The sequence below is a fragment of the Lactuca virosa genome, chromosome 2, assembly GCF_052849685.1.
Source record: "Lactuca virosa cultivar CGN04683 chromosome 2, Lactuca_virosa_CGN04683_v6, whole genome shotgun sequence".
Taxonomy (NCBI): domain Eukaryota; kingdom Viridiplantae; phylum Streptophyta; class Magnoliopsida; order Asterales; family Asteraceae; genus Lactuca; species Lactuca virosa.
In genome coordinates this window covers 167,418,778-167,437,630 of record NC_136427.1, presented here as the reverse complement: position 1 = coordinate 167,437,630, position 18,853 = coordinate 167,418,778, and the positions used below count along the sequence as shown (strand labels likewise).

General features: G+C 30.0%; 1 protein-coding gene and 3 non-coding genes across 6 annotated transcripts; all 4 read left to right on the top strand.

Moving 5' to 3' along the window:
* Window positions 1–907: 907 nt before the first annotated feature.
* LOC145161866 (U1 spliceosomal RNA) lies at window positions 908–1,068 on the top strand. The gene has a single exon (XR_013738730.1). It is a non-coding gene; the product is annotated as a U1 spliceosomal RNA (small nuclear RNA).
* Window positions 1,069–3,702: 2,634 nt separating this feature from the next.
* Window positions 3,703–3,863, top strand: LOC145161862 (U1 spliceosomal RNA). The gene has a single exon (XR_013738726.1). It is a non-coding gene; the product is annotated as a U1 spliceosomal RNA (small nuclear RNA).
* A 2,428-nt stretch (window positions 3,864–6,291) lies between these two features.
* LOC145159699 (mitochondrial fission protein ELM1-like) lies at window positions 6,292–9,866 on the top strand. 3 transcript variants are annotated; one of them, XM_079078721.1, is made up of 11 exons: window positions 6,292–6,534; window positions 6,815–6,962; window positions 7,117–7,174; window positions 7,281–7,377; window positions 7,640–7,783; window positions 7,893–8,019; window positions 8,077–8,189; window positions 8,282–8,345; window positions 8,442–8,535; window positions 9,367–9,475; window positions 9,576–9,866. In XM_079078721.1, the coding sequence occupies exons 1-11, from the start codon at window positions 6,421–6,423 to the stop codon at window positions 9,675–9,677; spliced, it is 1,170 nt and encodes a 389-aa protein (XP_078934847.1). In that variant the 5' UTR covers window positions 6,292–6,420; the 3' UTR covers window positions 9,678–9,866. The 3 variants fall into 3 exon arrangements, with proteins under 3 accessions (XP_078934847.1, XP_078934845.1, XP_078934846.1); XM_079078719.1 differs by having other exon boundaries at window positions 7,063–7,174; XM_079078720.1 differs by having other exon boundaries at window positions 6,293–6,534; window positions 7,108–7,174.
* Window positions 9,867–18,189: 8,323 nt separating this feature from the next.
* On the top strand, window positions 18,190–18,350 carry LOC145161874 (U1 spliceosomal RNA). The gene has a single exon (XR_013738737.1). It is a non-coding gene; the product is annotated as a U1 spliceosomal RNA (small nuclear RNA).
* The last annotated feature ends 503 nt before the right edge of the window (window positions 18,351–18,853 follow it).

Genomic DNA, 18,853 nt, shown 5'->3' with positions numbered 1-18,853 from the left:
TGTGATTCGGTTCTGGGGATACTCTGATGTTTAAACTATTTTGAAAACAAGTTATAATAACTTAATTGTTTTTGAATGGGTTAAAATGTTTTAAATTGACTTGAATTTTATGGGTGCATTTTAGTTTCATCATTTAGTTTTTACTCTTTACTTTATAAATAATAAATCCATGTCGTATTTGGTTTAAACTAGAAGGAACAATAACTATATAAATTAATAAATCCATATGGATTGATACGTTAAGAAAATTAGGTTTTTTTTAATCGGGTATTCGAGTATGCCAAAATTTTTTTAAACAGTCCCGATACTCGGGCTATCCGATTTTATGAACCCGATACCCAATTTACACGAATTAAAAATGGGTCGGGCTGGGGAATCATGTATCGGTTATTTTCAACATACCTAGTTGCGGTGCCATATGTCATATGACACTTTGATTCAACTACATATATACTATGTCAAATATCAAAGAGTTTATGATACAAGTTTTGCTTCATAATCCATGCACATTCAATACAATATACGTGAGAGAATACACTACGAGTTCAATGTTTATTATTATTATTATTATTATTATTATTATTATTTATTTTTTAAAATTCTAACGATATATAGAAATCAAAGTGTGTTCATGATTACATTTTTTGTTGATCAATCATTAATATACACGTAAATGTATTTCTTCTTTTTTGGCTTTTGTTTTAATTGTAGTTTATATAAGCCTTGATTGAAAAGAAAATGCATATGCGTTAGTTTTGAATTTGATGTTTAGAGGAGAAGGAGGCGGAAAAAGAAACGAGACTAGAATAGTGAACATGAATTTTTTTTATGTGATCCCACATCGGCAGAGGATAGAAAGTAATAGAGGGACGAGGTGTATAAAAATTGAATGAGGCTTATGGATTAGATACTTACCTGGATGGGGTCAATGGTTGGTCAAGATGGACCATGGCCTGGGTTAGTGACTTCCATTGCACTTTGGATGGGTGCTAACTTAAGGTCCGCCCAAGTGGTCGAGCCTACATCATAATTTGTGCCAGTGGGGGCTTGCGTTCGCGCAGCCCCTCCCCAATTCATGAATTCAATTTTTGCCTACTCCTGTGATTAGTTAATTGAAGTTTTCATACAAAGCCTACTCCTGTGATTAGCTAATTACTTATGGGGTGTTTGGCTAAGCTTATTTATGGTTTATTTTCCGAGCTTATTTTTTATAATGTCATTTTTTCTAACTTATTTTTCATAAGTTCGGCTTATTTTCTTAGTATAAGTCATAATAAGCTTAGAAGTTGAAAAATAAGTTAAAAAAAAATTAGTTTATAAGAAATAAGCTCGGAAAATAAGTCTTAAATAAGCTTAGCCAAACACCCCCTTAGGTTTTCCCATATGTTTATGACGTTTAGGTCTTAAAACAAACCGTAATATTTTTTTTTATTACGGGTTTTCAATATTTTATTTTTTCTTTCTGAAAACGTAAAGCTAAATCTACAGTTTTCACTTGTTTTCTTGTATGATGATGACTTTTCACGGCTTTAATAATACAATCATTACCGAATGCTTTTGTCATCACTGAATGAGGCTTGCTCTATTGTGTCTCAAACCTCTTCTGCTCTTCAACATCTTAACAATTTTAATTTATAATGTATCTCAAATTAGCGACAATAATTTATTCAACATCACTTGTTGACAAAAATGGTAATTTACTTTTATTTAGATTAAATTTAGACGCTGCATTCGGCCAAAAAAAATAGTTTTTTACATTGTTGACAGAAGGGTAAAATAATCGTTTACTTTTATTTAGCAACACTTGTAGACACAAGGGTAAAATGATATTTTTCTTATTCAGTCCAACGATAAAATCATTTTTTATATATCATCATTTGCAAACAGAAGGGTAAAGTGGTAATTTACTATTATTCAACATACTATACACCGTAGAGAAAAGAGTAAAACAGTCATTTACCGTGTTTTTTTTTCTTTCCTTTCTTACTTTTTCATGTTCCAAAAACCTATAGTTTATGTGACTGGAGCAAAAAAGTGTATATGGATGTTTGCATACTTTCGTAAATGCCTACAAGAGTAAAGGGAATGTAAGTGTACAAAGAAACACGATATGATAACTTAAAACCTCCCTAACACTTCGATAGCAATGGGAAAAGACACTAATACCCTCGACAAATTGTATTTAATTTAAAATTGTGTGTTTGGTGTGTTATTGTTTACAGATAAGTGAAACATGGATGCATCCTCCATTACAGGACACAACTACGGTAGCCGAGCATCGATGGCAATCACATGCATGATGTTATCTATTTAGGCTAGAGAAAAATACATAAAAACACAACGTACTTTCACCATTTATCAATCAAGGTTTTCAATTTTTTTAGTGATCAAACCTTTGCATTTCATTTGTCTTTTGTCTTATTCAAAAGTATTTGACATTCTTGTGTTATTAGTAAACTCAAATGGTTCAATGTGTTTTAGCTGTAATCACAACCTCTTGTTGATAAATTATCAAAGTTCAAGAAGTCTGACACAAATTCAACATCTAGTTTTGATAAAGATAGAAGTTCAATTGTGGTTGAAATCAAATAGTGTTCATGTTTATCATTAGACAATAGAGGTGAGCAAAAACCGAACCGACTAAAGAAAAACCGGCAAAACCGCAACCGAAAACCGAAACCGATGCAAAAACCAATGGTGCGGATTTAATTTTTGCAAAAACCGAAGGTCAACGGCGCGGTGCGGTTTTTATCCAAAAAACCGGTCCACCAAAACCGAACCGCACCGCAAGCATGTATATTAATAATTCAATTAGTATATATTATATGCATGCTATTTAAAATACTTATAAACGATAATATATTTGTTATATGTTTACTTTGCTTTTGTGTAAGATTATATGGGGTGCAAAAGAAATTTTCTATTGTTAGCCAAACGTACTAATCGATATGTGTAATAAGATTGTAACAAATTAAGACAAAGTTAACCAACCTTCAATTATTAATTAGTTTGTGAGAGTAGTCACATGTTGTATTTTAATTCAGTTACAAGTTTTGATTATGTATTTTTGTGAGAGTAGTCACATGTTCTTACGTTTTTAAAAAACTGTACCAATAAACATAAAAATCTGCACCAAAGTTTAGACACGGCTTAAAACCGAAACCACACCGATACAAACCGAAACCGCATTTAAAAACCGTAAAATCGAACCGTTGCAAAACCGCACCCAACGGTTTTAAGAATGCAAAAACCGCACCATACGGTTTGCGGTTCGGTTTGGCCTTAAAACAGCACCAAACCGTACCATGCTCACCCCTATTAGACAACTATTAATGCTTTTCCATAAAGTAAAGTTCTCATTTAAAGAAAGCAAAAAATATGTATTATAGTCAGGAGTCAGGACTCAGGAGTAGACATTTAAATGTATGTCTTCGTTTTCAGCTTGATGTTATTCATATATTTTTATTCTGGCTTATATAAGCCTGTATTAATTTAATCTTTTGTTTTGTTTCACACAGGATAATAATCATTTATTCATTAAACAAAAATGATGTCTTCAAAGTAAAAGGTGTGAAAGATTACGAGAGGTCAGAGTTGTATTTGGAATGGAATATGAGCTTTAATGTAATCCCACATCGCCAGTAATAAGAAAAAGAAAGGGAGAGTTAGCTGTATAAAATAAGCACGAGGCAAACGGATTACTTACTTACCTGGATGGGGTCAATGGTTGGTCAAGATGGACCATGGCCTAGGTTAGTGACTTCCATTGCACTTCGGATGGGTGCTAACTTAAGGTCGGCCCAAGTGGTCGAGCCTACATCATAATTTGTGCCAGTGGGGGCTTGCGTTCGCGCAGCCCCTGCCAAATATCATAGTCCAAATGTTTTTGTTTTTAGTGAAGTTTTTTATGCCTTATAAAAATATTTAAATAGGTTAGCTTTGAGGTGATAAGTTTTTTTATGCCTGTTGAGCATGTTTCTTCACATCATTGTAACAAGAAGAATTTGTGGATAGTATGAGAATTTAAATAAAAATTTAAAAAGTACTAATTTGTCAAAAAGCAATATAATTTTTAAGTTTAAAAATGTTGTAAATACATAGTCGATTGGAGTTTGATGCCGATAATATTTTTTTTATTGTTTGTATTAATTATTAAATAAAACAAAAATATTTATTGAATTACATAAATAGTATTTTATAAATTGTTTTATTCTAACATCAGCGTCCATATATTCCGAGTCACCACCACCATTCACCATGCAACTCAAGTAAATTTTTGCAACCTCCATCTCCTTTCTTCAGACAACCATCCTATTAGTAATTTTTGGCAACCTTGTCACACATCCATTTTTTCTTTCTTGAATAAACCCCAATTCAGAGCTATTATAAAATAATGAAAACATCACCTTAATCCTTTTCCTGACAACCACCCTATCAGTAAATTCCATCGACCTTTCCCACATCCAATTTTCTTTCTTGAACAAAACCATTTTAGAACAATTGTGATAGGATTATCACATTACTCAAACTCAGACAGTCAACATAATGAATTATAATCAGTTACATTACTAATACATATCAAGCTTAACAAAATCAATTTAGAGCAATTGTAATTTAACATATATGTAACTTATCAAGGTTAATATAATAAATTCATATCAATTGTGATTGGATTCTTTCATTTGATTTCAAGATCAATAAATACCCATGAACACTTCATGAACAATAATATTTTGACACTAAAATAACATACCACTAAAACTCATTCACCAATAGGTAGGATTCTTTCATTTACTCTATTGGGACCATAATCCAATCAATTTGATTGACTTAATTCAGACCTTCACATTACTCAAATTCAAACAATCATACTCAAATGCAGACAATCACATTACTAATAGATGTAGCTTATCAAGCTTAACATAATCATTTCGAATCAATTACATTACTAATACATATCAAGCTTGAATTAATGACATTATTAACATATGATCTTTTAGTCCGCACATAACTTATACAAATCAAAGATAGAATAATCAAATTCAAGATAACTTATCAAAATCCAATTACATTAGCAAATTTCTATATAACTTAACACATGCTCTTTTAGTCCACATAAACTTATCAAACTTAACAAAATCCAACCATTATTAATAGCAAAATGTAAGCAATAACACAAACTATTTTTTGAAATAAACCCAAATGTCATTGTCTCATTCTTGATGGAGCCTTAGCATCTCCAAAGGGAGAAAAAAAAAATCTTCAATTGGATGTTGGAAACAGACTGTATTTTTGTCCTATTTTCCGAAGAGTTTTCCTCACTCACACCATCCTTGTAGTTTGCATCCACGATATCTCCGGTAGAAAACTTAGCCATCATAATTTGTGGAGGAATCGATTTGATTGGGTTGACCAACACAAACTCTCGATGTAACACACAACCATACTTCAGGAATAAGGTTTACTGCACAAGTTAGACATTGGTGAAAACGGGAGATGTTGTTTGCTTGGTAGTAAATTTCTTTGAAGCCTACTTCATTGCTTGATATCTAAACTCTATTGCCGATTGGTCTCTCACGTATCATATTTTTAGATAAATTAGGGTTTGAGAAAGTGATTGATTAAGGTTCGTGCAAGGAAAGGCAAAGTGATCGATTAGGATTCTAGTTCAAGCTCTTAAGTGCAGTAGAAGACGAGAACACGAAGCGAAAGGGCATACTTAACCTTTCATTGTACCCATAAGCATACACTTAAGCAAAACCTTTGACTTTCTCAAAGCCAGATTACATATATTCAAAGAAACCGATTTACCCCTTCACTTTCACAAAGTGATCTAAATGGAAAAATTGCATTAAGTTTATACCATGCACAAAAATTAGTTCATGAACATTTTAGTTTTTTTTTTTGCAAAACTTCGTTTTACATTGTATAACCAAACATTTTAAAAACTAAAAATCAACTTATCACTTATTGTATGGTATCATATAAGTTAATTGAATCATTTTATATTTTCATAAACTCAATTTTAATATCATGCATAACTTAATAAACATTTTTTGAAAGAATAAAAATAAGTTATAAACAAGTTGTCCTGTAGAATTATTTGCAAACCCGAACACGGTCACATAATAAATAGGTTGACGGTTCAAGAAAATTCAATCCAAACCAGTTTATATTCTTGTCGGATTCATGTTATGCGGGTGTCGATAATTAATACCCCTAAATATAATCAAAGCGTGATTAGTTATTTAGTATGATATAACTATATAAACTTTTAATCTTTTATACTAAATCCAAAAACCCACCCGACTCTAAAAGGGTCGTATCCACCCGGATCCGATCGTCCTCCCGATGGAGGAACCTGCTGTAACTAAAACCCTAGCAAAACCTCAACTCCCTCCATTACATACACACTAAAATATGCACAGAACTGTTAGACGAGCTGTTATAATCGGAAATGGTTTCGCCGGAGCTGAGAATCAGTGTTTTGGATTGGTTCGAGCATTGGGTCTATCTCATCGGCTTTCTTTGTATGTAAGCGTTTATCATTCGTATGCTTCATTACTTCTGTTTTGAGCCCCAAAAAACGGAAAAAATTATCAATTTCGACTTCTCATGTTAATACAAGCTTCTGCATCATCGAGATCATTACATTTGTCAAGCCATTTTGTCGATATGCATTCGCATCAAATGAGTTTGAACATATTAAACATCGAATTGGCACATTTCATAACCTATTTCTCGTTGTTATTTGACATCATTACAAGAAATCGTTAACACTTTGTACGCCGATTTGTTCTCATTGTTTGAACAGCGTGTTCATAGGCCAAAAAATGGGATCAATAAGTGGCTTAATTTCCTCCCTGTTTCTACCCACAAAAGATTAGATCGATTAAAAAGCCAAATCTTTGATCCACAGTCGATTATTTCTAGTCATGGGAAGAAATCAGTTGCAAGAACAGGTAGCACACTCTAGATTTTGTTATATGTCTATAAATTACAATAAATAACAGATTCATCAGATCGGAAATCATTTTCTTTCATATCAATACGTTTCTGTAGATGATATTTTAGGGAACAAATGTCTTATGATCCTAATGTTTATAGATCAATCAGAAATCTTGGAAGCTGATGCTGACCTAATTGCAACCAATGCTATAGAGACTTTTGAAAAGTATTCTTTCTTTCTTTCTTTCTTCTTTGAGGTCATATCAAAATATATCATCATTATTAAATTTAAAATCATGTTTTTAACATCCAATTTGTTTCTTTTTTGATAGAAATGGTCCATTATTGGTTGTTGCATCTGGGCGTGATACAATCTCTGTTGCAACTTCAATTAAACGGTTAGCTCCAGACCATGTTTTCACTATACAGGTTTGATTGTGCATCTTTTATTTGTAAATTGTAAAGTAAATTACTTTTTTTTACAATTTTGGTCCTTAATTTAGAATCTTGTAACGTTTTTGGTCCCTGTTCCAAGTAAAACGTATAGTTAGTTTATGCAATTTTGCTCCCCACTTAAACAGGGACAAAAAACGTTACAAAAACCTCAAATAAGTATCAAAATTGCAAAAGAGAAAACTTTTTGGGACCAAAATTGAAAAATACCACATCTATGATTCTATTATTGTTATAGATACAACACCCAAGATCAAATCTAAATAGATTTGATTTGATAATTACACCTCATCATGATTATTATCCACTCACTCCTGAAGGAAAGAAACATATTCCATGGTTTCTTCATGGATTAATTACTCCCAATCAAGGAAAAAATGTGGTGAGTAACATTTTTTCTTGAAATCCTCATCCTCATGCATAATAATTTAATAAATAATAACTTAAATTTTAATTCCAAATATTATTTTTATATGCAAATGCAATCCTAGATGCTAACACTTGGAGCCCTTCATCAAGTTGATTCAGCTGCATTACAACATGCAGCTTCAACTTTTCATGATGAGCTGGCTTTATTGTCAAAACCCTTGCTTGTGGTCAACATTGGAGGACCTATTCGTGAGTTTTAATCTTTTTATTTTTTGTAAAAAAAATTAATTTATTGTTTTATTATAGGTCACTGCAGATATGGTGGTGACCTTGCTAGAGAGTTAACAACATCATTAATGAATGTTCTTCCAAGTTGTGGGAGTGTTAGAATTTCATTTTCTAGAAGAACCCCACACCAGGTATATTTTTATGTATATATATTTTTTAATCATATAATATACTAATTTTTTATTTTTTATATATGTATGAATAATTTTTTACCAAATTACAGGTGTCTGAGATGTTGGTAAAGGAATTTTGTAACCATCCTAAGGTTTATATCTGGGATGGAAAAGGTGGGAGTGGGACAAGGACTTGCTCTTGAATCTTGATATTTCTTTTGTGAAAAAGACGTGAATGCCCTTTTCATATATTTTGTTGTGTTTGTGTAGATCGAAATCCACACATGGGACATTTAGCTTTGGCTGATGCTTTTCTCATCACTGCTGATTCAGTCAGCATGATAAGTGAGGCTTGCACTACCGGGTAAGTCTCTTAATTAAGGCAGAAGGGTAAAATGGTCATTTACTCTCATTCAGTCCAAAAATGTCAATTTACTTGTAGACATAATGGAAAACTGGTAATATACTTCTAAGCAATATCACTTGTAGACAGAAGGGTAAAATGGTCATTTATTCATCCAGCATTACTGGTAGACAGAAGGGTAAAATGGTCATTTACTCATCCACTACAAAAATGTAATTTTTTTTATCCAGCATCAATTGTAGACAGATGGGAAAACTGGTTATACACTTTTAAGCAATCACTTGTAGACATAAGGGTAAAATGGTCATTTACTCCTGCAACATCACTTGTAGACATAAGGGTAAAATGGTAATTTACTCTCATGCAGCATCACTTGTGGGAAGAAGGGTAAAATGGTCATTTACTCTCATTCAGTAAAAAAAATGTAATTTTTTTTATCCAGCATCACTTGTAGACAGAAGGGTAAAATGGTCATTTACTCTCATTCAGTCCAAAAATGATTTTTTTTTAATCCAGCATCACTTGTAGACATGAGGGAAACTGGTAATACAATTACACGCCAAAGCAATATCACTTGTAGACAGAAGGGCAAAATGGTCATTTACTCATTCAGTATAAAAATGTAATTTTTTTTTGTCCAGCATCACTTGTAGACAGAAGGGTAAAATAGTCATTTACTCTCATTCAGTCCAAAAATGATTTTTTTTTTAATCCAGCAACACTTGTAGACATAAGGGAAAACCGGTAATACAATTACACTCCTAAGCAATATCACTTGTAGACAGAAGGGTAAAATGGTAATTTACTCCTTTTTCTTCTTTTACATTCCAGGAAGCCTGTTTATGTAATTGGAACCGAGAGGTGTACATGGAAGTTTTCCTATTTTCATAAATGTCTGCAAGAAAGAGGGATGGTGAGACCATTCACTGGGAAAGAGAACGTAAGTTGAAACACAATATGATCACTTAAATAGCAAAGGGCAAAAAGACATCTATACCCTCGATCAATTGTATTTTATTTCATGGTGTTACAATTTACAGATAACTGAAACATGGATCTATCCTCCATTAAGAGACACATCAAAAGCAGCTGAGCATGTGATAAAAGCACTTGCTGAACGTGGCTGGAAATTACATCCATAATGGAGCCAAAATTGTATATTTTTATCGATTACATGTTATCAAATTATCTATAGCATAAATCATCAGTAACAATTATAAAGGCTTACATTATTTGTTCTCTTGATTCAAGTTAATAATATATGTTAACTAATTTGATTAGAATACTGATGTATAATTATGAATTTATAACTAGAATACATTGGTTTTTTATTGAACTTGTAACACAAATAATTTTAAACTCTTACATTTCATTTAACCTGTTCAAAAGTAGTTAAATTGTTGGGTTTTTAGCACCCTCAAATGATTAGAATGTGGAATGTGGATCTTTATGTCCGATCTCATATATATATATATATATATATATATATATATATATATATATATATATATATATATATATATTTTAGTTGTAATAATAAGTTCATGATGATAAATGCTTGTATGAGAATAAATCTTTAATCTTTATTATTCACACAAGTGTCTCTAATTAGGTACTAACATGTTATGGATTTGTATTGATTTTCTTGACTATAAGCAAATAGATTTGTATCAAACTCTTATGAAAGCTACTCCAAGGATAATCAATTCATTGACATGTTGTATCAAACTCTTATGAAATCTCATCAATCATGATCGAGCTGAAGAACTCCTTAAATCACAATGAGCTAATGCTTATCACCAGATGATTCCTGCTCTTTGTCAAACGAAAAAAATAAAATAAAATAAATCTAAAAATAAGAAGTTAAAATGACATTACAGTCAATAGTTGACAGGTAAAAATATTATTTTGTTTCTGAGTTTTATTTGTTGTGTTCTCTGGCTTATAACAATAATCATTAAAGAAGATTTTGCCTGTTTATTGGAGATGAAGAATATTTTTTTAAAGGAACCAATATGTGAAATCTTTGAAAATTTTGTCAATGCATTTCGATTGATGCTTTCATTTTAAAAGCAAAGGTGTCGAAAGAAAAAGAGTTTCTGCAAAGGTGCTGAAGGAAAAGAGTTTCAGTGGAAATATCAAATATGCAGTCTAATGTGATCCCACATCGCAAGAAAGAAGAAATAGAAAGGGAGAGAGAGCTGTATAAAAAGGGAATGAGAAATAGATTATCTAATATTAAAGAAGTAGATATAATAAAAATTGCTTATATTCATATATCAACTATTTAAGTAATTTTAAAAAGTATTTTTAGTGATTTAGATACACCAATAGAATTAGAAATCAGAGATGATCGGATAGTTAATAATCAAGAAAGTATTATTGCAAAAGGAAAATGTAATTTAGGCAAAAGGAAAAGGTAATTTAATTGAAGGAAAAATAAAATTTGATATTAATATTCAACTAGGATTAAGTCTTAAAAATAAAAATCTAAGTAATAGTATTACTGTACGATATAAATTATTAAGACAAAATTTTATGTTAAAAGGTAATCATCCGTTTGGGAAAATGTTCCCGATATATACTTGCATAGTTTTTGCTCATATTTATCTGTTTTTAATACTTCAGAGGATACATCCGTATCAGTGTATGCTTTTGGTGATATTTTCATATCACTGTATACTTTATCATTGTTTACTTCGGATGATATTTTCATACCAGTGTATGCTTTATCATTGTATACTTTTGATGAGTTAGATATGAGGTTTCCCTCACTATCTAATCTCAATAATACTTTTCCACGTATAATTGTTTTTAGGCATCCTGCCCAAGTGTCTTGTGATGCATCTGTCTACACAATTAGAAAATCGTCGATTTTTGCATTATATAAAGTGGGGAGAATTTGAATTTTTTGTTTTATACTTTGTACCAAAATAGTATCTGTATTGGTCCAAGACCAAGAAATTTTTTCTGATATTTTCTTTTGTAAAACTTTTCTTTCTTTTGCTAAGTTTTTCAAAAATCCTTGTTCTGCAATATAATTTAAACAACCAAGAAATCGTTGTATTTGTTTTCTATTTTCAAGTTTATCAGGAAACATATTTAATTTTTCTCGTATATTGTCTGTTAACGATAATTGACCATTTTCTCCAATTTTTAAACCGAGATATTCAACTGTAGATTGAAAAAGTTTTGATTTTTTTTTTGATAAAACTAATCCAATTGTTAACGATAATTGACCATTTTCTCCAATTGTTAACGATAATTGACCATTTTCTCCATTCATAATGCTTCTGAGGAGGACATGAAAAAGCGGTTAGTGGTTTCGTATTTTCATGTAAGCGTAATTGCCAATATCCGGATTTTGCATCAAATGTACTAAAAATGTATTTCATTTTATTTTTTCTAAAATATATTCTTTTCGTGGTAATTTATATGAATCTCATATAGTAGCATCATTCATCTTTTTATAATTAATTACCATTCTTCGTTTGCCTCGTTTTATTTCATTATTATTTTCTACATAGAATGCAGGTGCAGAATGAAGACCCGTGCTAGGTCGAATGATTCTTTTTTCTAATAGTTCAGTGCATTCCTGTTTGAATTCAGAAACATCTTTTATACTATATGAAATTTTATTTGGAACATTAACTTCATCATTAGGGTGTTTTAATAATATTATTATTTCTTGATTATTTCTATTTTTTAAATGATCTAGCGGGTTTTCGCTACATACTTCTTCAAGTTGTTTTTCAGCAATTTCTTTAGCAAATGTTAGTAATATGCGTAGTTGAAAACCAACTTCTTGTTTGATTATTTTAATAAGATCATAATGTTTGATAATTGCAGTTTTCATAATACCTTTTGTCGGATGATTGAGACTTATATGATCATTTGTTTGTATAAATGGTTGATATAATTTAAGGAAATTATTTCCTATTACTAAATCTATTCCTGAATCATGTTGATATATAGTTGGAGTTTTAAATGGTGCCTTTTTAATTACTATATCTATGTCTCTTCCTACGAACCAAATTTTGTGAATTGATTTATCAGCAATTGTAATTTTTAATGGTTTTTCTAATTTTTCCCAATTTTTTAATATTTTTCTTCTTCCAAAACATAAAGTAGCTCCTGTATCTATATACGAAACTAATTCTTTATCTTGTATTTTAGTTGTAATAAAGGTACTTTTTGGGTTAATATTTGTTTTTCTTTTACCCATTAGAGTCAGTTTATAAATTTCTATATTTGTGTTTTTATTTTTTCTTGCAAAGTTTTCATATCAACAAGTTGTGTTTGTTAGAGTGGTTGAAACATTGTGTATTGTTTTTAAATTACGATTTTGTGATTTTTTGTATTTCTTAATTCCTTCTTGTAATCTGGATATTTTTTTTAATTGATTATTATGTTCTTCATTTACTGATTGTAATTTTAATAAATAGTTTTCTTCATATGATAAAGCATTTTCTAAATGTTGAATGGTATTAGAGATATTAAAATTTATTTTCCTATGGTTTTTTAATATATTAGTCCAAAGCATGTTGTCTTTTGAAGAATTAACTTGTACTTTTGAATTCATTTTAACAAATTATTAAAGCGTCTGAAAGAAAATTAATTGAATTGTTAATATTTTTTATTACTATTTTAAAATGATTAATTTCAATTTTTAATCTTCCAATTTTAACTAATTGATATGCCGTATAATTCTTGTTTTTAGAGGTTAATTTATGTATTTCAGATTCTTTTTCTTTTAAATGTTTTGTAGAGTTTTCTAAATCTTTCCATAATTTTTTAAGTAGATTAACTTTATATTTATTATCGTAAATACAGTATACTTGGGTTTTATTACTCATAATTTTTATCTTACCATGTGAATGGTCGTTTAATAGTAAGTGGTTTTTCTTTAAGTAATGGTTTTTCATTAAGTGGTTCTTCTTTAGTAGTTTTTATTTTTAAATATTTTTCAAGTAATATTTTATGTTGAGTTAAACTTTGTAATAGTTCAGGAATTTGTTTTAATACAAGTAAACTTTCTACTTCTATAATATTATTTAGTTTTTGACTAATTATATTTAATTTATCTCCTATTGATTTATCTTCTTCAGAATTAAGACCAATATTATATATTGTTCCTTGTGGTAAATTTTACGGTATTTCTATAATCATTTCTTTATCTGGTATGCATGGTTTTGTATTTTGATATGAATCTTCAAGTGTTTTAAAATATTTTAAAGAATTACTATATGATTCTGTCATATTCTTAAACTTAATGATCTAATCATTTCTTTAATATCTTCTAATTTTTCATTTTGATTTTCAGTAGATGTTGTAGGTTGACATTCCGAGATGGAGGATCTAACTGTTATAGTTGAAATTGGAGGTTCTATAATTGGACTTTTTTTTATTAACGGATTAGTTATTATTGGTTGAAAATTAGTTTCATTAAATATTCTGTTATTAGTCATATTTGGTGATTCAAGTGATAATAAAGGGTAAATAATTTATCTATATAAATTATATCTTCTGTTTTAAATGTAATACTATGATGAGAATTTGTTAATGCATAATTTATTTGATATGTAATAGTAAACGGATGATTACCTTTTAACATAAAATTTTGTCTTAATAATTTATATCGTACAGTAATACTATTACTTAGATTTTTATCTTTAAGACTTAATCCTAGTTGAATATTAATATCAAATTTTATTTTTCCTTCAATTAAATTACTTTTTCCTTTTGCAATAATACTTTCTTGATTATTAACTATACGATCATCTCTGATTTCTCATTCTATTGGTGTATCTAAATCGCTAAAAGTACTTTTTAAAATTACTTGAATAGTTGATATATGAATATAAGTAATTTTTATTCTATCTACTTCTTTAATATTAGATAATCTATTTCTAATTTGTTGTTTATTTATTGTGGGTATAATAATATTTCCTTGAGTTGATTCTATAAGTATTGCTTCTTCTCCTATAATTTTTCCATAATATATAATATTTTTTCTAGAAAAGAAATTTTTTAATGAGTTATTTTTAAAATTATGTTTTTCTGATAGTTTAAAATTTGATTTTTTTATAGCATCTTTATTAATGTTATTTTTGTTGATTAAAGCATCAAAAATGTATCCAGATTCATTTTATTCGTTATTAATAATGATTGATGAATTTTCTATTTCTTGAGACATATTTATTAAAACCTTCTTACGACAATTATTTCAATTGTTGGTGAATTGATTTTTAATAACGATGACTTTTGAATACAGATATGTAAAACGATGAATATTCTTTATCATGTTTATGATGCTGCATATGCATATATTTTTATGAACGAAAGATTGAATATGCAAAATAATAATAAGAACGTTACTTAGCTCTGATACCAAATTTAAAAAATAAGTGCGTAGCTCTGATACCAAATTTAAAAAATAAGTGCGTAGCTCTGATACCAAATTTAACGACATGACAGAATTAATAAAAAGATTAGGATAGAATTATACCTGAATGATGCGTCGAGATGGATTGACGATGGATTGTTTAAATTATATGGATGATTATATGAATATGTTTGGATAGGACTCTGCTATTCAGAAATAGAACAACTATTTCAACAGAGGAAGAACTTTGAGATCAACTCAAGTCTTAAACACTCAAACTTAACTTGTTTATTTCATATGGGCAAAGGCCCTATTTATAGGCTCAAGAGAGCCGGTTACATAATTGAATTGCAATCCTTTGATTGCAATACGACATATATATTTACATTATAGCCCCCTAGACTATTGAGGGACTAACACTTTATGTTACATCACAAATAATACAACCGACACTTAATAATTATCCTACCGACACTTTTAAACAATTACATTAATAAAAATAACAATCCAATAATGTTGGCTTTTTGCGGCATTGCTTGCGTCATTCCAATTTGTGCCAGTGGGGGCTTGCGTTCGCGCAGCCCCTACCAAATTCATCACTTCAAAATTTTTACTTAACAACTGATGGTTCTTAGTTTTGATTTTGCTTCTATTGTTATTTTGTAACTGCTTACTTTTGTCTAACATTTCATTAATTTTTCCCTGTCGTTCTAATTAAAGTTCTAGTAACTCGCAAAAGATCTTTCAGTTTGGATAACTTTGCTTTTTTTTTTTTAGATACTGTACTTGAACCGTATGTCTATCTGTTATCTAAGTGGACAAGTTGGACTAATGTGGCAAAAAAATGCTCTATATAATCCATCAACATAATATTTTTATTAGATAGGTGGGTTGTGGCCTAAATTGAAGTTTTTAAGTAAATGTCGTATTGATCAAATATGGATTACATGAAAAGGAAATCATGTAATGAAGTGAATTGTTATTTGTACATTTTGTAGTTCGAATTTGGAACAAATATGAAAAAAGTAACGATTCTTTTCATTCTCTTTTGAGTTGTTTTGTCAGACAAATTGTTGACGATATACCTAAAGACGAACATAGATCCCCACCTAGTTGTCAATCTAAAAAACCTTCTCCTACGATGTTGGTCCGCTTGAGATGACATTTGTTGTCACTATATTTTCCTTCAAAGTTACAAGGATTTAGGAATGGGTGCGCAAGGTGTCGTCGATAGATGCAACTGGTGATAACCCAAGCGTGTAGGCAGGTAGACTCAGCGAAGGGTGGGCGTAAAGGGCATGAAATGGTGTCATTCTAGAAATGAGTCTAGACCCGAAATAATTGAACAATGCAACCCATAAAGTTGATAGATGTTGGAGAGGAACATGTGAACAAGCATCGATGCCATGTAATCGGGTTGTCAGGCGAAGTGACTCAATTTAGTTAGATGATCAACAATGACCCATATGGTTGTCTTCCTATGGGAGACGATGAAGTCCATAGTGATGTCCTCCTATACTTCTGGTACCTTCAATTTCAATAATTCGTTGACGTACAACAAAAATAGTAAAGTAAATTGCTAAAACCGTATAAAGGCAAACCTAAGAATCCCAACTTTTTTTAAAAACAAATTTCCACAAAAATCAAGCAAATAATTGTAATCTCTTAAAAAAATGAAAATTTAGAAAACCTAATATTAGTCATATATTTGCAACCAGATCTTTTTAAAGATGGTTAGATATTTTGTTCATAAACATGTCACTCAAATGAATCGGGAAAACAAAAATAGTAAAGTAAATTGCTAAAACCATATGAAGGCAAACCTAGGAATCCCAACTTTTTAAAAAACAGATTTCCACAAAAATCAAGAAAATAATTGTAATCTCTTAAAAAATGAAATTTAAAAAAACCTAATATTAATCATATATTTGCAACCAAATCTTTTTAAAGATGGTTAGATATTTTGTCCAAAAAACATGTCTCTCAAATGAACATGATAACTTCAGTGGTTATCATTTTGAACATTTTTCCTTCATCCGATTGTTAAAAAATAAAGATAAATAAGTGAAATTAGAAGTAATAGGCACTAACTTTGATTCCTGTGACCTTTTCATTCTCAATAAATAATTAAAAATTCTAAAAATATAAGTTCAATCTTTTATAAACAATGAAAAAAAATTGTCATGAAAAAAAATCGATTTTCATCCTACAATATTGGAGTTAGAGCTACATAGAACACTTCAAATGTATAAAATACTTTTTTATTTTTAACTAAAATAATACGTCTATATTTTCAAAGTCAACATTATCTAAGTGCAAAGTTTTTGTTTTCAAATTTTTATAGATTATTTTTGTAGCAACAGAAATAAGATGGTAAAATTATATTGGTTTGCATAAATTCAAAGGCTGATTTTTCCTGAGTATTTTAGGAATTTAACTTTGAAAACTTATGGACTTAGAAAATGCCATGTGCAAAGAATTGATTATTTTATTATATAGCGAGATCGGTGATAATTTAGGAAGTGAGAAGCAACATACTTTTTACTTTTAAACTATATCTTGAATGTAACGAGCTATTTGGTAACCTCTAAATGAAATTATTCCGACATTCAACGTATTTACCAAACTTGTAAATATGGTTTTAAGACATTTGATCCAACACCTCGTCTATGAAGAAAGGGTTTATGTCCAATCTCATATTTTTTTAGTTGTAATAACAATTTCATGATGATAAATGGTTGTAGGGTAACAACTCTTTAATATTATCATTGACACAACTTTGTCTCCAATTAGGTACTAACACGTTATGAATTTGTATTAATTTTTTTTACTATAAGCAACTGAATATACATTCATCAAAAGGTAAAGAGTGCAATCAAAGTGTATTTATGTTTATCACTATATGAGTACTATCACTATATGAGTACCGGTTTTTGTCAAAGTAAAAAATAAAATAAAGTTCTCATAACAATTCAAATTATATCACAATCATTATATGGAATGTAAATGTGCTTCTTTGTTTTGAGTTTGATTTTGTTGTGTATGTACAGGGATGTAAACCTGTTTGGAAAATGAAAATAATGAATTAGGAGAACTAGATCGAATACCACTAATCGGTTCCAAAAATTCGTATCTTATATAAGATTCATAAAAAAAAATTATTAGATATGAAGAACGTTTTGATGCAATAATGGGATCCCACATCGCTTCAAGGAAAAAATTAAAGGCAGGGGAAGTGTTATAAAAGGGGAGCTAGGCAGACGGCTTAATTACTTACCTGGATGGGGTCGATGGGTAGACAAGATGGCTCATGGCCTAGAGTAGTGACCTTCATTGCACTTTGAAGGGGTGCTGCTTTAAGGTCGGCCCAAGTGGTCGAGCCTACATCATAATTTGTGACAGTGGGGTCTTGCGTTCGCGCTGCCCCTGCCCAATATCTTAGTTCAAGTCTTCATCTAAAGCATGGTCCTGGTTAATTGTTTTGCAAGTTGTAATCGGTTTGTTTGTTGTTAATTTTATATTATCATTATTAAATTTATGTTATTGTAGATTTTAAATTGGTCTCTTGTGTCTAAAAGAGTTAGTCTATTTTTTATGGGATAATGACTTGAAAGGGTAACGAACTTTTGACTTTGTTCACATTTAGTCACTAAACTTTTTTTCGTTATCTATTTGCCACTGAACTATTGAAACTGTTCACATTTTACCTTTATGACCGGCTGTTACCGGTCATAAGGGTAAAATGTGAACAGTTTCAATAGTTCAGTGGCAAATAGATAACGAAAAAAAGTTTAGTGATTAAATGTGAACAAAATCGAAAGTTCGTTTCCCTTTAAAAAAGTTCAATGACTAAATGTGAACAAACTTCCTCTTGTATTATGTTTTAACAAATTATTTATTTTTGTTAAATTGTAGCAACATTTGTTGATGAAG

Coding starts and splice junctions, on each gene's coding strand:
- LOC145159699 (XM_079078719.1), top strand. CDS start 6,421: ATGCACAGAACTGTTAGACGAGCTGTTATAATCGGAAATGGTTTCGCC. Junction 7,378..7,639: donor ACCATGTTTTCACTATACAG/GTTTGATTGTGC, acceptor TTATTGTTATAG/ATACAACACCCAAGATCAAA. Junction 9,476..9,575: donor CATTCACTGGGAAAGAGAAC/GTAAGTTGAAAC, acceptor TACAATTTACAG/ATAACTGAAACATGGATCTA.